This window comes from Plectropomus leopardus, chromosome 22, assembly GCF_026936395.1.
Source record: "Plectropomus leopardus strain MGB_pleo_1.0 chromosome 22, ASM2693639v1, whole genome shotgun sequence".
Lineage (NCBI taxonomy): Eukaryota > Metazoa > Chordata > Actinopteri > Perciformes > Serranidae > Plectropomus > Plectropomus leopardus.
This window is the reverse complement of record NC_142197.1, coordinates 14,490,417-14,511,418: the sequence shown is the minus strand read 5'-3', so window position 1 is coordinate 14,511,418 and position 21,002 is coordinate 14,490,417. Positions and strand designations below refer to the sequence as shown.

The window sequence follows — 21,002 nt, the reverse complement described above, 5'->3', positions numbered from 1 at the left end:
TGGCCTTCTGCCATTAGGTGCTGGGCGGGTGGCACACAGTTGGCTATATGAAAGCTGATGCCATTGCTCATATTTCTCCGAATTAATGTAATTTACATTGTCTACAATTCTTGGGGTATTTCTTAACCCTCTGAGATACACATTCTAAGTTCTACATGCTCTTTATGGTCCCCTTTCAATTTCTGGCAAAAAAAACCCCAAAAATCCAGCTTGTTGCACAACAGAAAGATGACTTACATTACAGTATGACAGAATTCATTTATCAGTTATGGTGTGCAGGCTCACACATTATGACAGCAGCAGATGATAAAAAAATGTCCAGACAGTCTCCTTTCCACCACTCCTGTTAGCTTGGATTAATGGCAGTCATTATTCTAAACACACAGTTACAGTTAAGTCATTTTTTAGTCATTACAGCACAATGAACTGCAGGCGGACATGTTATTCTGTTCTTTGACACCTATTTAGATGTATTTAATATCTCCTATTTATTCTTTCTATGTCCAGCCTTCATTTATCTCTACAGTTTACTGTAGTTATCATCCTTTAATCCTACATGACACCCAAAGAGTCAAACTGGAGCAGGCACAAAGTTTATTATGTGATATGTAATTGATCCTGCATATACAAAGACATTGCATTGATTGTGTTTTTGTTAATTTCTTTATTTGTATGCTTTCTTTCTTTTTCCCCTATCATTTTTGCATAATTTATGTGTCCATCCACAGACCACATTCCAGATGTATATTCAACAGGGAAATGCATAATTGCAAAATTATTGGTTTACACAGTGATGATGACACTCAACATAAACTAAAGTCTTCCAGTATCTCTCAGAATGTCTTGCTTTTCTTTTGGCACAGAAAAGAAAATAAGAAAGCGTGGAAGAGAAGGGTGTTAGAGAAAGAAATTATGCAAAACAAATAAATCACCAAGAGCAAAAGCAGTACGAAACAGCTGGAAAATGATAGTGACAAGAACAGAACTGAGAAAATGAAGAACAGGAAAGGAACACAACAGGACTACCTCATACAAAGAGAGATTAATGCTTGTTGGCTTTGAAGTGAGCGATTACCTGCAGAGCGTGGACTCAATCAGCACTGCAGACTTTAATGGGAGGGATTCAGTGTATGGTGCTTTGATTAAACAGAATTAAAGTTTATAGCCACAGCAGATGGAGATATGGGGTCATCTGGTTTGTCTAAATAGTCGCATCCGTGCGGCTGGGTTTGTGTGTACATGTGTTGTTCCAATGCGTTTCCAGTCTGTCGTGGAGTGTCGCCAGGTAGAGAAGCATGGGACACAGACTGGGAACTGTTTTTCTTGACTGTCTGCATGTCTTTCTCTCTGTCTCTAACAAAGAAGGCAAGAAAAAAAGGGATAAAGGAGATAGAGAGAAGTTAATTGACAAAACATGTTTGTCCCGGATTAAATAGTGTCACATGGCTGATACAATAAATGAAAATCTCTCATCTCCACCCAGAAAAGAAAATAGTTCTCCATTGATTTAACACTGCACTATATCAATGCTGCAGAACCAGAGATATGCATATTCCATGCTCATGTTTTAGGTTAAAGGACATTTTTTTGTTATGTAACAATGACATAATGTTACGCAAATACGTATTGTGACTCAAATACATCATGTGATGAAAATATATCATGTGATTGATGTCAGTACACGACAACCACATTTAAATTATACTGTATTCAAACAAAGTTGACTTTTGGTTTCATATGGGACACAAACTGTAGTCTCGTGGCTGAAAGTCTTGTTTTGTATGACATCTTATCCCCTCCTGACCTATTTGAGCTTTCTTGCTCTTTATGCTTTGTCAGTTGCTCTGAGCATCAAGTATTGCCGCTGTGGAGTTGACATTGATATTAGTTGAAGCCCTCCTTCATTGGAGGAGGACACACAGACTTTATAGTTGTCAAGCCTATTTTTATTGGTGTTTTACATCTTTTGTAGCTCCTACCAGCTGTTTGCAGCTGTTTTGTGTCTCATAATGGTAATTTTGAGTCTGTTTGTAGTTGTTTGTGTCTCTTTGTGGTCACTTTGCATTGTGTTTGTATTCATTTAGTGTCCATACGTGGTTATTTTACCCCTTTTCAACTGCTCCAACTGGAAACAATGTCATTTCTGCTATCAAATTTAAACAATTACATACTAGGTCTATGCACTACAGACTAAAGCAATGAAGAGGAGTGCAGTTTTTCCAGAAGGATGTCTTCTTTTACTCTTGGGACAGGAAAGCACTGCAGCCACCATTCACAACATGTTTTCCCTGTGGCGATGGCTAAAAATGGAGGAAATGCAGCTTTGGCCTAATTAGAGGGCAGTTTTTCATGTTTACATAACATAACTGTCAACCACTCTCCAAAGTATACAATTAGAATAAATTATAATGGCATTTAGATAGATTTCTACCTCCCAGGACGCCATTGGTGGCCATTCATTTAAACTTCATTAGCAGCTTGTAGAGACATAAAACTTAAGGCCTGTAAACTTTTTCTTTGTTTTTATATGTTATCTAGCTAGATAGTGGGTATTTAAAGATATAACAAAGGATAAATGTGCCTAAAAATAGACTTAACTGTCAAAATTAGGCATGTCCAAGAATTGGGCTTTCATCAAAGATTTATTTAGACATACTATATATAGTACACAGAGGGTATAAAAATGTCATGAAGGGATGCTTTGGGTTCAAAAGTCGATCTGGCTCTTTGAAGAATGTGTCTGAAGCATTTTAACAAGGCTCATGCATTATGTTAGGTTTGATAGAGAAGATAAATTTTGCAGCTTCCTTAGATCTTATTCGATTAGTGTCTTGTTGAGAGTGTCCTGATATGCATGCATGCTTTTGCAGATATGTGTGTACAGTTAGAGCTTGTGTATTTGGAGGGGGTTTACTGCATGTCCACTGTCTGCTGCTAAATGGACAGGTTGACTGTTTTATAGTCTTTGCAGAAACTTCCCCCCAGGTCTCCATCCCAGCTCCTCCCTACGTACTTAAAACAGTTGTTCTGCTGTAAGTGCCCTCAAGCTGTTTAAAGTGTTTGGCAGTAAACAATCCATTTAAGCCAGAGCAGAATGGTGATCCTAATATGGAGCTGTTTGACTCAGTGTTGATCCAGAGAAGAGAAGAGAGGGACAGAGTGAGCAGCACTATGTTGATTAGCTGGGATTTCTGTTCTCTGGCTCCTTCAAATTACACTGAATTCCCCGTACAAGTAGATGAAAGTATTCGTGTTGATGCTGTTTTGTGTCAGAGAGGCCAACTGGTTCATGTCAGTGACAAGTGGTAGAGAGTGTTCAGCCACTGTGGGAATCTTCACTGCTTCAGAAGTAAATATACAGACACACTGCAGTGCAAAACAATTACACAGAATTTTCCTCAGGACCTCAAACATGATTCATCACAGCGATGCTGAAGAGATCAAACAGCATAAAACCGATTAACAGAAATATGTGTCTGGAATCCTGTGTTATGTTCCCATCAAAAATGCAAAGACCTGTTTTGGTTGGACCGCAGCATGCGAGGCCAGCCCTAATAATGCCAAAGCCTTTCTGGGATAAATGAGGGATGAACCATTGGTCAGATTGAGTGGCACAGACAGAGCCATGGACGCTAACACTCCTGTATTCCTCATTTCTGTCACCATTGTCGCATGATAGTTACTAGCCAGTCTGTTACATGAGCAAAATTAAACATGCCTCATTCACAGCTTTTGTCACAGTGTAGGAAAGCACATTGCCATCATCAGAAGACTTTGTCTGGCTCATTTTCTTTAACCATTGTAATGTTAGAATAACAGCGTGGTGGAATTGGCAAGCAGGCTTGTTAACTAGCCACCTGCAGTCAAAATGTCAGTTTTTAATAGAGGAAAGAGATAATCACCCCATCAATTTGTTTGAGGAGCAGCCCTGTCTGTATGACACAAGCCTTAAATTTATTGAAGAATTAGTCTATTTACTGTTACGTGTTACAGTATTTGAGAGGGTGTCGCCACTGTTATGAGGAGAAAGTGTAAATTAGAATCTGATAAAAATTACATGCTACAATGTTGGAGATGAAGCAAAATGACAAAATGCTTCTGTTGGAAATTGCCGCTAATAGGATGTTTATTGGCAGATCTTGGCTCAGATAGTGACCAATGGCTGTGCAGACACCACCAGTCACAACTTGGATGCATAAAGAAAACTGGATTTAGTTTTTGAGGCAGGAATCTGGTAATTTAAATGGGGGGTAAAACAATCTATTTGTGCAGACTTCTCTTTTTGACTTTGGAATTGTCATTTGACCAAATGGATCAAATCCTGATAGTAAAATGAATCATTTGGTGGGGGTTGTAACACTCCAAAAAAAGGATCTGCTGATTTACAGACAGCTGTTTCACAAGAGAACTTTATAAGAAAAAGTATTTTTGGGCCAAGGTTGGGCAAAAAAGTTAAAATTCCACTGTCTGGCTGCTTTAAAAATTGCCTTAAAAGCCAAGTGCACTTCCAGGGGGCCTGAGTCATGTGGGGTCATACATCATCTACTGGAACTAGCTGAAGGTGGTGTTGGATGGGTGGGGGTTTTGCGTCTGAGAAACTTAGAAACTAAAAAACAAAACTGGCATTTTCATAGTGGTGCCAGAGGAGAAGTAAGAGGGTCACCAAAGTCACAAAGATTAGTTTTTAGATACTTAGACAGTTACTAAGGTATTTCAGTGGAGACCAGTGGTGGACCTCGCTGATAGCATAACTAAAACTTAGCAGGACGTATCACAACAGTGTATACGTGGTTGGTTCCACCTCTTGCACTACTGTAAAGTGCTGCAGTCCAGATGATGGGTTGCATTCTGTTTAGAGAACCTTGTGAAATCACAAGTGTTGCCTGCAACATGCATGGTAACATCATTCAAGGCTTAATAACAAAGAAGAGATCCTCCTCTGAGGCAGCGATCAAAGGCAGATGTTGGATGTGGACTGAGGCTAGTTTGGAACAAACCTGCTAAGATTTACGTCTCCGAGGCTCAGAGCATGACAACACACACAACCAGGTGGGTGAGTGTTTTGCCACCCAGATGCCCAATCTCTCTCTCTCTCTCTCTCTCACTCTTAGCATATCCTGGATGAAGTCCATGGGTCTAACAGAATAACAGAAGGGGACCAGTTCAGGGTTGCAGCCGTCCTACACGTGTGTTTTTGTGTGTGTAACGCTAAACCAGACACAGACTTGTGGCTCCTTTGAGAGTCAGAGAGAGAGAGAGTGAGACCGTGAGTCAAGTAAAGCTAACTCCTCACATTCTCAGTGTGATCCAGCTGAGTGGGTGAAAAGCAAGGGAGTCAGATAGAGACAGAGAGAGAGAGAGAGAGGCAGCTTGTATAAGGCAGTAGTCAATCACTCAGCACAGCCAGAGAGAGAGAGAGAGAGAGAGAGAGAGAGAGAGAGAGAGAGAGAGCAAGAGATTGGAGAAGCAGCCAGTCGCTCGTCCCTCACTCCAGGCTCTAAGTTTATAGGCAGCCAGGCAGATTTTCTTGGCTTCGAGGCAGCGCTCATGACAGGATTAAGAGCCGGGGACGCGGGACCAACCGGAGATCTGCAGGTCCTAGTGGACAAGCCTGGGCCAGATTCTCTCCCTGCACAGGTAGGACTTCATATTGTACCAAAATGCATCAGATCTGCCTATCTACAAAAGATTTTTCATCTTAAAGAAGCAGCAAATCCCCAGTTCTTCCTGATACAATATTCAAGAGGATTTTTTTTATTGGCAAGTATAGTTTGGCACCACAGTTTGGTTCTTGGTGACAAATCTGATACCCTGAAGGTTTGGAAAAGCACAGCATGTTATTTTTATCTCAGTGTGAAATGGTTATTAGATTGCAGAGTATATAATGGAACCTAGTAAAGGATTATTTTGAGCTCTTTTTAAATAGTTTTTGAAGGCTTTACAAGAAGTGTGACATCCCCCTTCCTTTATATTCCTTTGTTCCACAGACATCACAGTCATGCAGTGACAAAGAACTGATGCAACTTGGTCATAATGAGAGCTTTCAGCTTTTAAAGTGCTGCATTATGAGCAATTTAAAGATAGGTTGAAGTAAATCCATGAACACAACATTAAAACGTAAAATTATCTACAGTTTAGATGTCTCTTGCACAAAGGATGAACTTACAAACATGTAAAGATATGAATGGAAGTCCAAAAAAACTCCACAAAAGCAATGAATTATTGTACTCATTGGATGTATCTTGTTCCAGCCCAGTATTTGCTGAAGTAAGCTCTCTTTTTCTACTACAAAACTCAAATTTAGAGTTTTCGAAGTTATGCCAAGTTTACGAAAGGTCACTGCACCCTGACATTTATAAATTGCAGATAAATTTTGCAGCAAAGAAAATATTCACTTGCTAATTTTAGATGCTCCCTCGCCGCTTTTGTTATGTAACTGACCAGTGGTCCCATGCACCATAACTTAAAAGCACTCACAGTGTTATAATGAGGAATTCAGCTCCCTGAGTAACTTATCATACAGAGCTAAGCACCGCTTCTGCCAGCACCTCTTGGAGCCTCTTTTTACTGTAAGGAGCTCTGAATAATCATGCCACCTAATGACTAATGTTCATTGAAAACACAGCCAAGTTTTTATCCTGTTAAAATGAAACAGGATTTGGAGACTTCAGTGTCGGTACTCCTTTTGGAAAGATTTCCACAATTTGAGTGCAAGATTACAAAAGAGGAAACCATCCTGCATTGTTTGCATATATAGCTCCAGGTTTTCTTCAGCATCAATATGCGTGTGAGCGCAGCTATATGTACATCTGTGCATTGAGTTACATGCCACTGTCTAAGTTTCAGTAAAATTCCAGGCTCATGCAGCACAGACCAGAGCAGCGTGTGGTTTCCCTCTGGAATCCTGCACCACAAAAGTGGGTTGGGGGGAGAAAAAGCTTGACTTGCAAGTTTACACTGATTACAAAGTACGAGAGTCTCCCCTTTAGTTGAATTTCTGCTGTTTCAGCTTGCCACAGTTAAGTTAAGGGCAACACTTTGTAGTAAGAGGAGAGCGAGAGTGTGAGTGAGTGGGAGAGCTGGGCTTGAAGTGTGAGTGTGTTGTGTTTTTAGGTGCAGATGTGTCTGGCACCGATACAAAGCAATGAGCTAGTTAGTGAGCTGAGATGTGCTTGTGTGTGTGTGTGAATTTTTAACTCCCTCATTCTGATGAAGAAGTTTTCAAGGCACTCAAGATTTATATTTGAAAATATTAGAAATCTGAAAACAGTGAAATATATTACATAACATAAAAATAAATGTGATAAATCTGAAGCAGAATTTATTACCTGACAAATTCTTGCTCTACGGTAATCCCATTTTTACGATGGAGCTGAGTATTTCACTGTTAGCAGTTTAGGAACATGATTAGAAGCAGTCAAGAAACAAGGGGGGACCACACTGATACCTGCATAACGTCAGCTGAAACTCGGCACGTTTGCACAAGCACGCACACACACACACACACACACACACACACGCACACGCACACGCACACGCACACACACACACACACACACACACACACACACATAAAGGAGTTGCATCGACTCAGATACGCATGTGCATGAGACCAACCTTTTTTGAAGAGTTGTAGTTGCTATTTTTGTGGTTTAGACTCCAGAGAATAAGAAAAAACTGATTCCCCTTGGGTAAAGAGACACACTCACAAAACACACAAATTTGGCTCAAGTTTGTTTTTGTGAGTTCCCACTCTTTGACCCTCTCTGAAAAACCAGTGTCATTTTCTTTTTAACTTTCCCTCCTCTCGTCTCGCCTCCTTTTTTTTTCTGTAGAAATGAACATGTCTGGTTCCAATTAGGCTCTCAGGGATGTGTGAGGGTTCTCTTTTTCGCTCGCTTTCTCTACTTATACAGTATATGTCTGTCTGATTCAGGGCTTGTGGTTTTTTGCTCCTCTTCTCTTTACATTCTCATGGTCTGGACTGTCATTCTTTCCTTGTGCTCCTCTCTGTCTCTTTGTTATAGCTGCATGTCGGGTCTGTTACATGGTAGCAAGCCGCAGACCTTTGGGCACACATGCACTGCTCTGCACATAAAGTGAGTTCAACCCAAAGGAAACAAAGAAAGGTCAGCTGGGTGGGAGGTTGGCTCACCTTTAAGCTTGTGGCCCTCGAGCTCTCTGTCAGTGTGTCTTTCTTTGATTAACTGCCTGACTGACTGACTGACTTTCTACCTGTGTCTGCGTTTTCAGCTGAATTTTTGACATTTTTCTATAAGTAGCAGAGGAGAAAAGGCCTGTTCTTGTTTTTGTAGCCTCCCCTGCTTGTTCTCGCTTTCTCTCTGTAACACAGTGGCCCCTTGTGTTTCTGGACTGTTTCCTCTGGAGGTCTGAACTCTTTCCATCCCCCGTGGGCAGTCCAGTGTTATTGGAGCATGCAGAGCCTCTACTGGCAGACAGTGCAGGTAGAGACTGTGCAGCCTCAAGGCTTTGCAGGTCAGAGGCTGTGACATTGTATTTTCAAAGGTATAACGAAAGTTTTGTAGTGTTTTTTCTATTAGTTACTTATTCCATAGCCTGGCTGAGTCTCCAAACACTTATTTACAAATGTATCAATATGGAGCAACATTTTTGGCTATTTCTGGGCAATGTAACAAGCTGTGAATACAACTTTTCACAATTTAAAGTTAATATCTAAGGGCACTGACAAGCCAGCAGTCGGCTTTTGATGCGTTTGTTGCACTCGTTTTTGTGGTGTGATTTTGTGGTTTTTGGGTGATTTCAGCAATCGGTATCGGAGCTGGTGGAGCCTGTCGGTGAATGAAATCACTTTGATAGGTAGTTTAGCTCAGTGCAAGAAAAGAGACACAGAAGTAAGGAGAGCAAAGTGACTAAAGAGGGATTGAATGAAAGTTGTTACATGAGTTAATTGAGCTCTTTTGCAGGTTTCTATTTTTTGTGTTATTGCCACTAATGCACAGTATATACTTTTTTCTTTCAACATTAGGTTGTGTTGTTAATGTGCTAACTGACTAAATGGCATCTTGAATCGATCCTGTCAGTCTTCTAGTTTCGCTTTTTTAATGAAGAGTACAGACTACCACCACCTGCTGGTATGGAGAATTATTTCCTCTCATAGAGGTGCAGAAGGTACGTGCAACTTGCCCATTAGCTAAAGTCTTGCGGTGTGTTCAAGTGCATTTCTTTTGCCCAAAAGTCAGGCTACGTGAAATGACGCAACCTTTGCCGCCACTAGTTTTTGATTTTGGTTTCGTGTGTCTGTGAGCAAACAATTTCTTATTTACATTCAGCACATCCAGTGAAACATAAGCATTCATTTAGAGTTGAGTTTCTGAGACCTTAGTGAATCTATCTTCAACATTCACACTTCTTTTAGATCTGTTTTTGGTCTCCACCAACTTGAGAAAAATATCTTGCTCTTTAGCTGCTAAATGCTCGTCTATGTGCTGTTTTGTGCTGGTAGCTTACAGTCAGTTCTTCTGAGCTTTTTTACTCAAAACAGCTGTCCTAGAAAACAAGGTTGCTGAGACCAGTGAGAGTAAACCACAATATTAAAGTTGTGGGCCGTAAAACCAAAACAACATATTGAAAGATGCCAAAATGCACAGTGAAGCTGGGGGGAACTGCACAGTATGACGATTCTCTGCCTATTCATTCCATGTGAGTGACCCCTTTCACACAATCATTTGATCTGTTTTTGATCAAGTGAATTTTGATTTGAGCAGCTTTTAGTCAGGGGCACATGGGATTTTGATTATGTAATGTCCCTATAGTGTTGGAGGAAAAAAAGGGGGAGGTTACTAGCAGTGTAGGATTCATGTTTTACCACCGGACCATTCAGAATTAAAACATTTATATGAAACATATTTATTTTATGACCGGAATTTGAACAAATCTCAAAAGGATGCTGTATTTTGACCAGTTAATATAATCTCAAAAGGTCAACTGCATTGTATATTGTATATTGTAGTTGGTTAGGATCTTAAAAACGCTTCTTGTGTGTTCTCGCCTTACCAGAAGCACAGCAGTGTCACCTGAAACCAAACAAATCCCTCTCTCTCTGCCAGGGGGAATTTCCCTCCAGCTGACATCATGATTTTTATTTCCCACAGAGTTTCTGACATTAATCTCATCTTCAGGACTTTCCTTCTGTCTCTCACTTTCTCCCTTGGGTTTATTTTCAGTCTAAAACATTGTGGTTTTCAAATATGTGTGCTTCCTCCATCTGTATTTCTCTTAATGTCCGTTGGTGTCACTTCTCTCACCTCTTCCTGATGTAGGTGGGTTGTGATGGTGTTCAACCTGTCTGTGTTTCCTCTGGTCTGCTGAAGCCAAACGACACATTTGAGCCCACAGACAGTTTAGAAAACATACACAGACACTGCAAGTGTCAACATTTGTCTCTTGTCTGTGTTAATGTCTTTCTTTGTGTACATCTGTATAAATATACTGTTATTATATACATTTTTTATGTGTTCATATGTGTGTGTGCCATGTGGAGATTTCCTCTGCTTCATTCACATTTGTACTTTGACCTTTGGTTCTCCAGCAGATGAGGATGACTTCCTCTCACCATGGCTAATGTTGCCACTGTAGTTCTGCCAAACCACCTGGTTAAGTTACACTTTGCTTTTTATTATGCAACAGTACCCTTCATTATGTGTATGCAATGTATGCGGTGCACTATTTCACAAGTAGTAAATGAATCACTGAGATTTATAGCCTTAACTTTAAGCATTTAGTTCACTAAGAAAACCAAGATTTAAAAGAATGAAATTGTAGTATTAAAGGGACAGTTCACCACAAAATCAAAAACATAATTTTTTTGCTCCTGGCTGTAGTGCTGTCTATTAGGGATGGGCATGAACCAAGTACTTGTCAGAATTTGGTCAGCGTATAGAGTTATCACTGCCCAACATACCATGACTTTTATATTTATTTTCACTTTTTAAAATGGGTAAAATCTTATTTTATTGCTAGGTGCAGTGTCGGCTACTGTTGCACTCAGCTCCTCCTTGCCAAACTGTTGCTTGCTTGATTTATCATTGGACTACTGCTGCTGGAGTGTGAGCTCCATACTGGAGGACAGATGGTAACAGTTTCTTGTCAATGAGTAGACGCAGGCTTCCTTCTGTGCAGTGATACAGTTGGCGGGTGTAGTTCAGTAAAAAGAAAATAGTTCCTAAATAAAAATGCTCATAATAAGGTCTGTGGGTTGTCTTGACCAGGTCATGATTTCTAGGAAGAGACATTGCTGTTGAGTTTTTGAAATGGACTTTTTGGCGCTTTGAGCGCCAGAAGCTGAGTGCCATCTTGTTAAATTACATTAGAGAGAAGGCAGACATCTCTACAGCCAATATCTCCAACAATCTGCAGCTCACACCAAAACTACCTGGACTGTTGAATAGCACTGAAGGTAAGAGGAAAACTATTTACTCTTATTATTTTTGGATAAACTTTCCCTTTAAGTTCTGGATAAAGGCGCACTAAAGCTGGTACAGCAGGGAGACAGATGATGTTCAGCTGGAGATGAGTTGTAAGTCTAAACTCCCTGCACACTGTTCCCCAAAACAAATTCCACATAGAGAAGCACCGCAGACTTACGCATTTATCCAGTGGTTCATTTTGATTGAGAACACACTTGCTGTCCCTTATTTTTGTGAAAGACTGACGCGTAAATTGTTTTGGTTTAAAAAGTCATTAGAAAGATTTAAACTCACAAATAGTCATCATTTCATTTGCTCAGCAGTTTCAGACACAATAATACAATATGTGTGCATACTGGTAACTGAATCTCTATTACAACTTATGACATAATTGTAGCCTACTTACTCTCTCAAGTATCTGAGGGGTTTTTTGGCAGCACTATTGCAGTCTTCTTGTGAAATCCATCTAATGTGATTGGAATGTCTAAATATTGAAAATTGAGCCAAGAATGTTAACAAAACGGAAAATGTTCAATAATTATCACCCAATATAAAAACCAAAAAACAAACTGTTAAAAGAGTGACTCTGAGGCCTTCAAATAACTTTCCTGTTAGCATGCAGGATCTTCACTAAACTGTGAACAGACTGATAAAACTGTCAGTCAAACATGGCACCACACAAAGTGCTGAAGGCTAGAACATGATTGATGAGATAATCTATTTGACATATAGAAGTGACTCACTTTTTAGTGAGGGGGTCTGTTTCATTTGGACTTTTTAAAATCCATTATTATGCTCATTTTCAGGTTCATCCCTGTACTTGCACCCTGTACTTTGGTGTAGCACCAAATTCTGGTCCCTCTGCTTAAGCAGTATCTGTGGGCCCCTGTCCTCCCTCACTTTATCCATGTCTCCATCATGGACATTTAAAATTTTATTTTTATTAGTCATTTGCTTTCCTTTCTTTCCCTCTTTCCTTTTCATATTCCTTCTCTCTCTCTTGCTTTATATCTTGACTGTGTACTTTGGTGCTCCAGCAGCATAGGCAGTCACTCGTTAATCTATAGCTATATTTAGAGACAAATTGTACTGCAGAGTTAAATGAAACCATTTCGCACCTTTAATGGCTGAAAAGAACAAAAGTAGCCATGCAAGCCGCTCTGTGAGGTTGTGCTTACAGTAGTACTTTTATGCCAATGTCCACACATGTACATAGAGGGAAAACAATTCACCTTCCATCTTTTCTTCAGAAAGGCCCCACATTCTTCCCATGGGCATATTTTCCACGGTCAAAAATAACAGACACATTGCTACCACATTTCATGTCCAGACCAAACTTTATTCAGGTTCACTACAGATGGATGGCGGCAAAACAACAGCCTGCATAGAGCATTAAATCCCCAAGGACAAAACTGAAACCCTGAGGACTTCCTGCTAGGTGTTTACAGACACTGGGAGACAGTTTTTCTTCGGGTTGCCATAGACTGACCAAAAGGAGCTCAAGTGGGCAGTAATGCTAGACTGGAAGGGCTAATTCGAGCTGGTATGGGCATGAGGTGAACCACAGGGATGGGTCTGGCTTGAGTGGGCTTGTTGCGGTGCCAGCTGGAATGTGTGTCTTGGATATTACAGGCTCACCGTAGCTATAGTTTCTAAGAAGGGCTGGACTTTTCCTGCTGAACAGCTGTGATGTGGAAAAGATCTAAGCAGTGCCCGCACTAGTCCAAATGGTTTGGAGATGGCTCAGTAACTATAAAGGGAAGTAGAATGTTTTTTTTCTTTGCAATAAAAATGAACAGTTCCATCAACTTGTTTTAACAAGAAATTCACCCTTTTCATAACTCTTTACTGGAGTGCATGTTTCTGAGTGGAACCTGTAATTTTTGCAGTATAGAGAACCCTAGGAATGAGCCCTAAAACCTAGAAATGAGTTAGCATTTCAGCATCTCTGGTTCTCTTGTCTAAAAGTCACTGGGCTTTTTGAATGGGGTTTTGGTTTTAAGCCTTAAATAAAGTCCACACACACTGAAGAGACTTTCACATTTAGTTCAATAATGTAAAAAAATAAATACTCAACTTGCAATCTTTGAAGCTTTTAAGTGTCTTGAGAAGACGGTTGCTAACAATTGGCAAAATAAGACTTTGGAGCATCATCATACCAAACTAGATCATAAATGTTTGTTTACCACAGAACTTATTTTCTGCCATAATCAAAAATGAAAAAGTACCATAGGCTTTTTGACGAGGGAACCAGGGCGACGTTAGCGTCCAGGTTGGCCTACAAAACAACGTCATCCTTGCAACACTCTATTAGCACCATGCTTTACCCATTGAGCTGCACAGGACCAGTTGCATCACATTACTTTACACAAACCACATGTACATGACCAAATGACTTAACCTGAATGCACCTGTATACAGTGAGAGAGAGAGGATGTGTCTGGGTCCACTCAAGACCCCTCTCCAAGCTCTCCAACTCAGTCTAGTTTAGTCTGGTGTTTGGACTGGCACAAGTCTCGCCGTGTGTTGACACATGTCTCTCATCAGCTGCACAATCATGTAACACAGACGCAAGAACATGTGCTTATAGTTGACGTATGGTACTCATGCAGCTCTATAAAGGCATGCTTGTAAATAAATATAGAGAAAGAAGAAAGAAAGATGCAAGAAAGAAAGAGAGATTCATCCGGCTCTTGTAGGGTTTGGAGTAACAACTCTCTAAAAGTGTTTTATTGCATGCGACTGCTGCACTGATGGAGATCAAACTTTCATGTTTGCTTCATTTGAGCCGATTGATAGTTGGACAGTTGACGAGTGCTCAATGGACTGGAAACTGCCTTCCCGGGTACATTCTCAGCTGTTTCTGTCTGTAGCAAGCTAACATGCCCAGTCTGTTATGCACAATGGAACGGCACCATCTGCATTGACGGGCTTGTTCCACTGTGTGAGAGACTGGAAGACTGTGAGGGGGCTGCGGTTTGGTACAGTTGGACTGAGTCAGTGTGCACTCGAGTGTGTGTGTGTGTGTGTGTGTGTGTGTGTGTGTGTGTGTGTGTGTGTGTGTGCGTGCACACCGTGTCTTGGCAGATCTGTGGGTCTTGCCTTTTTGCCTCTGATCACACAAGGGATTCATGACTCACTTTTTTTTTCTCATAAAACACACGCGTGCACACACACACACAGCCAGCAGGCAGGAAGTCCAAAACAAGAGGCAAATAAGACAATCGGCAACATTATCAAACTATAAAAACTATAAATGTTATTGTCTCTTGTCTTGGAGTTTTCATATTTGTGGCTGATGATTGTTTCACAGTTTGGCAGCACATTTGGTAAGACAGCAGGGCTGCAAGAAAAGGAGAGAAAAAGACACACAGGCAGTAAGTCAAAAAGTAGCCAGAAAGTGGTTTGAAGGAATAGTTTGACATTTTGGTAAATGTCTGTTAAATTGAAGCTTAGCGAACTTAGCTTTGTGTAAAGACTGGAAACTGTGAACCAGCTGTGCTGTCTCTGTTGAACTGTAACAAAATCTGCCTACCAGCACCACTAATTAACACATTATATCTACTTACTTTAATCCCAGGGTATGTGTCAGACTACTTTTTGGCTGGGACTATATTTGCTGGGTGACAAACGTAGGCTCCAGGAAGTTACTTTTGCCAGGCTAGCTGTTTACTCTGTGCTAAACTAACCACCTGTTGACTGTAGCTTTATATTTAGCATAGAGAAATTTAATTCCAAGTGTAGATGGGAGGGGGGGCACAAAAATACTTGCCTCCCCAATAAAAACATGAAAATAGAGCTGGACTTTTAATTCGAAAAAAAAAAAAAGTTAGTTAATAAATTCGGGGGGGAAAGGCACATTTTGGTTCATAAGCATTTCACAGAAAGCAAGACTTAAGTGTTGCATTTTTTTTTCACGAAGAACCCCCAAACTCTCTTTTTCATATGTGCCCCCCATCCCCCAGAGTTGAGATGATACCTAAACCCTTGGACATAAAAGTGGTATGGATCATTCAATTTAACTCTAAATCAGAAAGAAAATAAGGTTATTTCCCAAGATTTTAAACTATTACATTAAACAATACATTTATTGAAACAGGGGACACAGCTTAACGTGGGAACCAGATGAACCTGCAAGCTCGTGTTTTATTTGCTCTGGCAGGTCCATCTGATCCACCTCCAGACCGATTTCCCAACAACCCGACCCTCACTGAGCCAGTCACAACCATTTATCTTGTTAATGGGACATGTTTGAGACGATGACTAAGATGAAAAACAACCAAGACCGCTGCAGTGTATGTGAAACTTTCTGTTAAAATATTTCTTTCAAATTCTAATGGCTAAAGAGGCAACACTTTTTCACATATTGATGCTACACCATCACGGTTCATCCCTGCACACTGCAGTCTGTCTACATTTTTGCGTCGCTCAGCACAATGTCATGTTTCATTACTACTGGTGTACTAAAGGGAACACGCAGGTTTATTGGGTTTACAAACCTCTTTATCTGTCCGTTTACAGTATACCCTCCTATCAGCCAAAAAGCCACTGGAATAAATGAGAGATTTCACCCATTTCCTCCTCCGTAACCCATTTACCAGAGTACACCCACCTTATCAACTACCACCAGACCTCTGATTATAGATCTATCCTATTGCATCCAGGGACATTTTGAATTGAGGCACTATAGCCGCTCATGATGCCCCATAGAAACTGAAATTGAACAACGAGGTTCCAGATTAACTGGCATTTTCCAACTTGGTCTGGAGATGTCAGGCTAAAACAGCTGTCCCAGCGTTGTCCAGAGGTAACAAAATCCACCTATCAGTGCCTGTAAATTCCCCTAATTGTTACAATACATCCTCCTTTGTTTAATGTTTACAAAAATTGAGGTATAAGATGACAAAGATGTGATTTAAAGGGGGTTACATGCAGGACTATTTCTTGGCTGGATGCAGTAACTTCCGTTCGTTTCCTGGCATCCTCATGGTGACAATATACTAGCATGATGTCAAACATTCCTTTAACTGCGCTATTTTTTTGTTGCAACATTTTTTTAGTTGCATGTTTTAGAGCATACTCTACAGGCAGGAACTGTTTCAGTTCAGGTAAATCACATATGGATCTGACATATGTTGTTACATGCAACATATGTACTTTTTTGCAAGGGATAAACATCCTGCACGTGGCTTGAATAATCAAAAAGAAAATGGGAGCATGTATAGCTGGAATCAGAAGTGGGAGATGAGGCCCAAAAGAAGAAGAAAATGCATGTTTAAAAAAATGGCAGGAAGAGAAACATCCGGTTCATGAAGCCGAAGGTAGAAAACATTCATGGGATATCCCTGAAAAGAAAACAATGCTTTACTATGACCACTTTTTAACCCATAACATGTTAACACGCAACAAATGTCTCTTTCTTTCCCTTCAAACGCCTTTTCCTGTTTCCTCTCACACCACCTCTCCACTGATAGTTTCAACATGTGCTATGATTTTAGTTGTCAGCATGTCTCGACATGCCACTGAGACAAATCCCTGTACAATTTATTGTATGTGTGAATAGAATTACTTTGCTTTGATTTACCTATGGACATAAAAAAAAATCAAAATCCTTCAAAATATATAACACTTCTCTTTTCTATTCAGCTTCTTGCTTTCCACAAATTGACATGAATCACATCAATACTTTGTGGATTCAAAATTAATTTTTGTAACCTGTCCACTCTTCCTTAAACCAGTGGTGATCCTAGACTCTGGCGGGACCCTGGCAAAGACACTTCTAGATCTCCTCGGAGGTTTATAGAAGGGGTAAATGTTGAAGAGCTTTGAGTGATCAAAAAACATGAAAGGGGCTACACAAGTGCAAGTCCATTTGCCATTCAAATCATCACAGAGCCTTCAGACAAATTCTACCCGTCTTTCATCCAAGTTTTGACACCTCTCTCGGCTTTTGTTTGGACATCAGGACAAATTTACTGGCCGATAGCAACAGTTTGACTCTATTGTTGATGGACTTTGTTGACATGTTTCCTGGCACTTTTAAGTATCTTTATATCACTGTAACAAACTTCGAAAAACATGATTTGTGTGACATCTGTGATTGGGGTGGCCTCACTGAAACAGTATTTAATCCACTGATGGCTGGAGCCTGCAAAATGTCCCACAAAACATAACACAAATCGCCAGCAGCGATTCCGGTGTCAGCTAAATCGCTTTAAGACCTCTAAAAATTCACCTCTCTCTCCCTCTGTTTTCCTCTTTATACACACAGCTGTGACTGGCCTCCCGTGTCCCGTCACACCAATCTTCCAACAACAGTCTTCCAAGGTTGACCTGATTAGCGAGAGGCCTCCCTTCCTCTCCTGTCCTCTCCCATCATGCGTCTTCTCACCACCCTCCTCCTGTTGCTGCTCCTCCGGTCAGCTGAGCCCCGCAGAGGCCCCCGACCGGGGGCTTTGGAGAGGGGCGCTGGGGGCCGGGTACGGGGCAGAGGCAGGGCCGCAGTGACAAGACGTCAAACTCAGGAGTGTAAGGAATACATGGAGGCGGGAGAGAAGTACCTGGACTGCCAGGACAGACAGTTGACCACCGTGATGCAGGACTGGCCCAAAGATATTCATCACCTTCTGCTGGCAAGAAATAAGATTCAGGTATGCACAGACTTCCACAGTGCAAATATAAAGAGGCAAGACATAGACCACCTGCTACAGTCCAATCATTAAACACAACTAACAATAATTAAACAATCTGGAGAATGTCTAGTGCATTAAATGCATCAATATCCTGTGTGTTAGTGTCTCAAGCCTCTCACTCTGACCCTAAACCCAGCTGGCTTGTTGATACCATGAGCATCTGTGTACCATTTATTTGGAGCCGAGATCAAAGACTGATTTTCCTGCTTTGTATGTGTGTGTGTGTGCGCGTATGTGTGTGTATGTAGGTTTATGCATGACTGAGCACACAGGATGTGTGTGTCACAGGTGTTAAGAGGAACAAAACAAAACGTGTTGCCAGCGAGGTAATAAATAAGGACGAATGGCTTGCAAAATCACCAATTGAATCAGTGAAAAATGAGTCTAACTAGGCTTTATTTTGAAGTTCAAAGACTTGGATAGTTAAATGAGTAGTAAGGGAAGGAATGAACAAAGTGCATTTATGTTTAGGGGGACCATTGACCCTGTTGGATTTTGTGTACAATTCTGCAACATTTATTACATTCTTTAAAACTGCATTGTCACTGTTGAAGCTGTGTCCTGCACACTGTGCTTAAAACTGCAATAGCCTATATTTCTACTTTTTTATTTACTTCAGCTCAATGTTTATTTTTACATATATATATACACACACACACACACACACACATATATATATATATATATATATATATATATATATATTATATGTATATATTATATATATATTACATATTACATATATACTTTTTTTATTTAATCTTACTGCTCTCATGGGCCATGTTTTCCAATGGATAGAGACTCTTTTCAGCTAAAAAAATCTGAGGTACACCTGCTCAGCCCTGACAAAGTTAACGACTAGCAGGTGAACTTTTAGCTACAATAACCTAATCACAATAACCATGTGTTACGTGAAACACGTAACACATGGTTATTGTTGTGAAACTGTCGCAATTAAGTCTAGATCAGACATCCTGTTTCTGGCAATTTTTGGCTATTAGGGGGCAATACAGACACAAAAGGGTGCTTTCAGTGTTGATGTCTCATGCTAAGGGGCATGAGAAAGAGTTGGTATTTTACGACTTGATATTAAGAAGCAGCTGGCATGTATCACCAGAAAATGACCATTTATGAATCTGACAAAGTCAGGAGGCATTTGCTTGAGACAGATATCATGTTGGACATCATGTTAAGTGCATAGACACATTAACCCACAGGTCACATGTCCCCCTTAGGTTTTGAGGGACAACATGTTCTCCCAGTTCACCCAGCTAAAGAGCCTGGACCTTCAGCAGAACGATATTTCCAAGGTGGAGGACGGAGCGTTCAGCGGCCTCTCTAAGCTCACCACCCTGCTCCTGCAGCACAACAGTCTGAATACAGCCACCGAGGAGGTCCTGCTCCCTCTGCCCCGCCTCACCTACCTCCGTCTCTATGACAACCCCTGGAGCTGCCACTGCTCACTGGACAGCCTGGTCAGGACCCTGCAGGTGCCTAGCAACCGCAACCTGGGCAACTACGCCAAGTGTGCGGAGCCCCAGTCGCTGAGGGGTCAGAAGCTAAGGAAGCTGAATGTGGACTCTTTGTGTGCGGACGACAACCAGGTGGACAGGAGGCCGGGAGGCGGAGGCGGGGGCGGGCAGAGGCCAATCAAGAAGCCAGAGGCCACGTCCATGTGCCACACTTACATGTTCCCAAAACCTCTGCTGGACTGCAGCAACAAAGGTGAGACTGTCAACATCTCTTATCGAATTCAATATGACGTCACGAGAGTGCTCTCATCTTTGTGTGTATTCTTTGGTTTGTACACTGCAAAATCTTGAGTGAGCTTCGAGTTTTTATGCTTTCTGGTTAGTTTCACAAGTTACATTTAGATTGGAGAATATTTAGGTCAGCATGATGTTAAACTCTTCTTAAGTGCTTTCAGGTGATTCTAAGAAGAGATATGACAGAAAATTTGCTGAATGACATATTACGTACCAATGCATTCACTCCCAAATTGTCAAATACCGACGCTTGGTCAGTGGTAAATGTCACTCCAGGCACTCCTCCAGCATGAGTTTTGGATGCCTAGGGATGGCTTGTCTATTTACACTCATTACATGCATGAAGTCTTTTCAAAATAAACTCATGTTATCACTGAAAATGTGCAGTATCTACATGTTACATAGCTTTTTTTCAAAATGAACTTCCAGTGTAGGTTTTTAGAGTATTACTATTATACATTACAATATGACATATTAATTTGAGATTTCTTTATTATTCTCACCTGTTATGAAATAGGTAGAGGAGACATAAGTGTGATTTGCAGCATTCTTAATTTGCAGCATTTTCAAGCAGTTGTCTGCACTGCTTCAAAATGCACTTGAAGTGACCTTTTCCTTCATGCCATAGATGGTAGTTTACTTGGAGAATAGTCAGAAACTGAATTCAACTTAAGTAGTCATTATGTTTGTTGAACATTAAAGAGAAAACACATGAACTCTGTCCGCAGAAAAGAGCCAAACTGAATTTCAGAGGTGGTAGACTCACACAAAGGATCACTATTTTTCAACATTAGAAACTTGTCATTGCAGCCAAACTCAAGTGAAATCAACCAGCGTCACTCTGGGGTTAGCTGAAGCTTCTCTGCCCATTCGATGGTTATCATGTGTGACGGAAAGTAATTTTCCTGGCAAATGTATCAATAACAAATAGACTGCCCTGGCAAAGGAGACCTTTGTACAAAAGGTACATTTGTTGGGTTTTTGCTTAGAGTTGCGCTTGCTTATCCGGTGAAATTGGGCAGGAGAATGAGTTTGCTGTTTATGGTTTGGTTACAACCAGGCCGAAAGAGCAGGCTTGTTTGTTTTATTAAGTGGAA

At 40.8% G+C, this 21,002-nt stretch overlaps 1 protein-coding gene across 1 annotated transcript in view; it reads left to right on the top strand.

Annotated features, from left to right (window-relative positions):
- Positions 1 to 5,330: 5,330 nt before the first annotated feature.
- Positions 5,331 to 21,002, top strand: part of lrrc17 (leucine rich repeat containing 17) — a 28,907-nt gene continuing 13,235 nt past the window's right edge. The window contains exons 1-3 of the mRNA XM_042511476.2: positions 5,331 to 5,637; positions 17,719 to 18,097; positions 19,375 to 19,864. Of these exons, the coding sequence (XP_042367410.2) occupies positions 17,825 to 18,097; positions 19,375 to 19,864 (763 nt within the window). The 5' untranslated portion in view covers positions 5,331 to 5,637; positions 17,719 to 17,824. The remainder of the gene's footprint in view (positions 5,638 to 17,718; positions 18,098 to 19,374; positions 19,865 to 21,002) is intronic.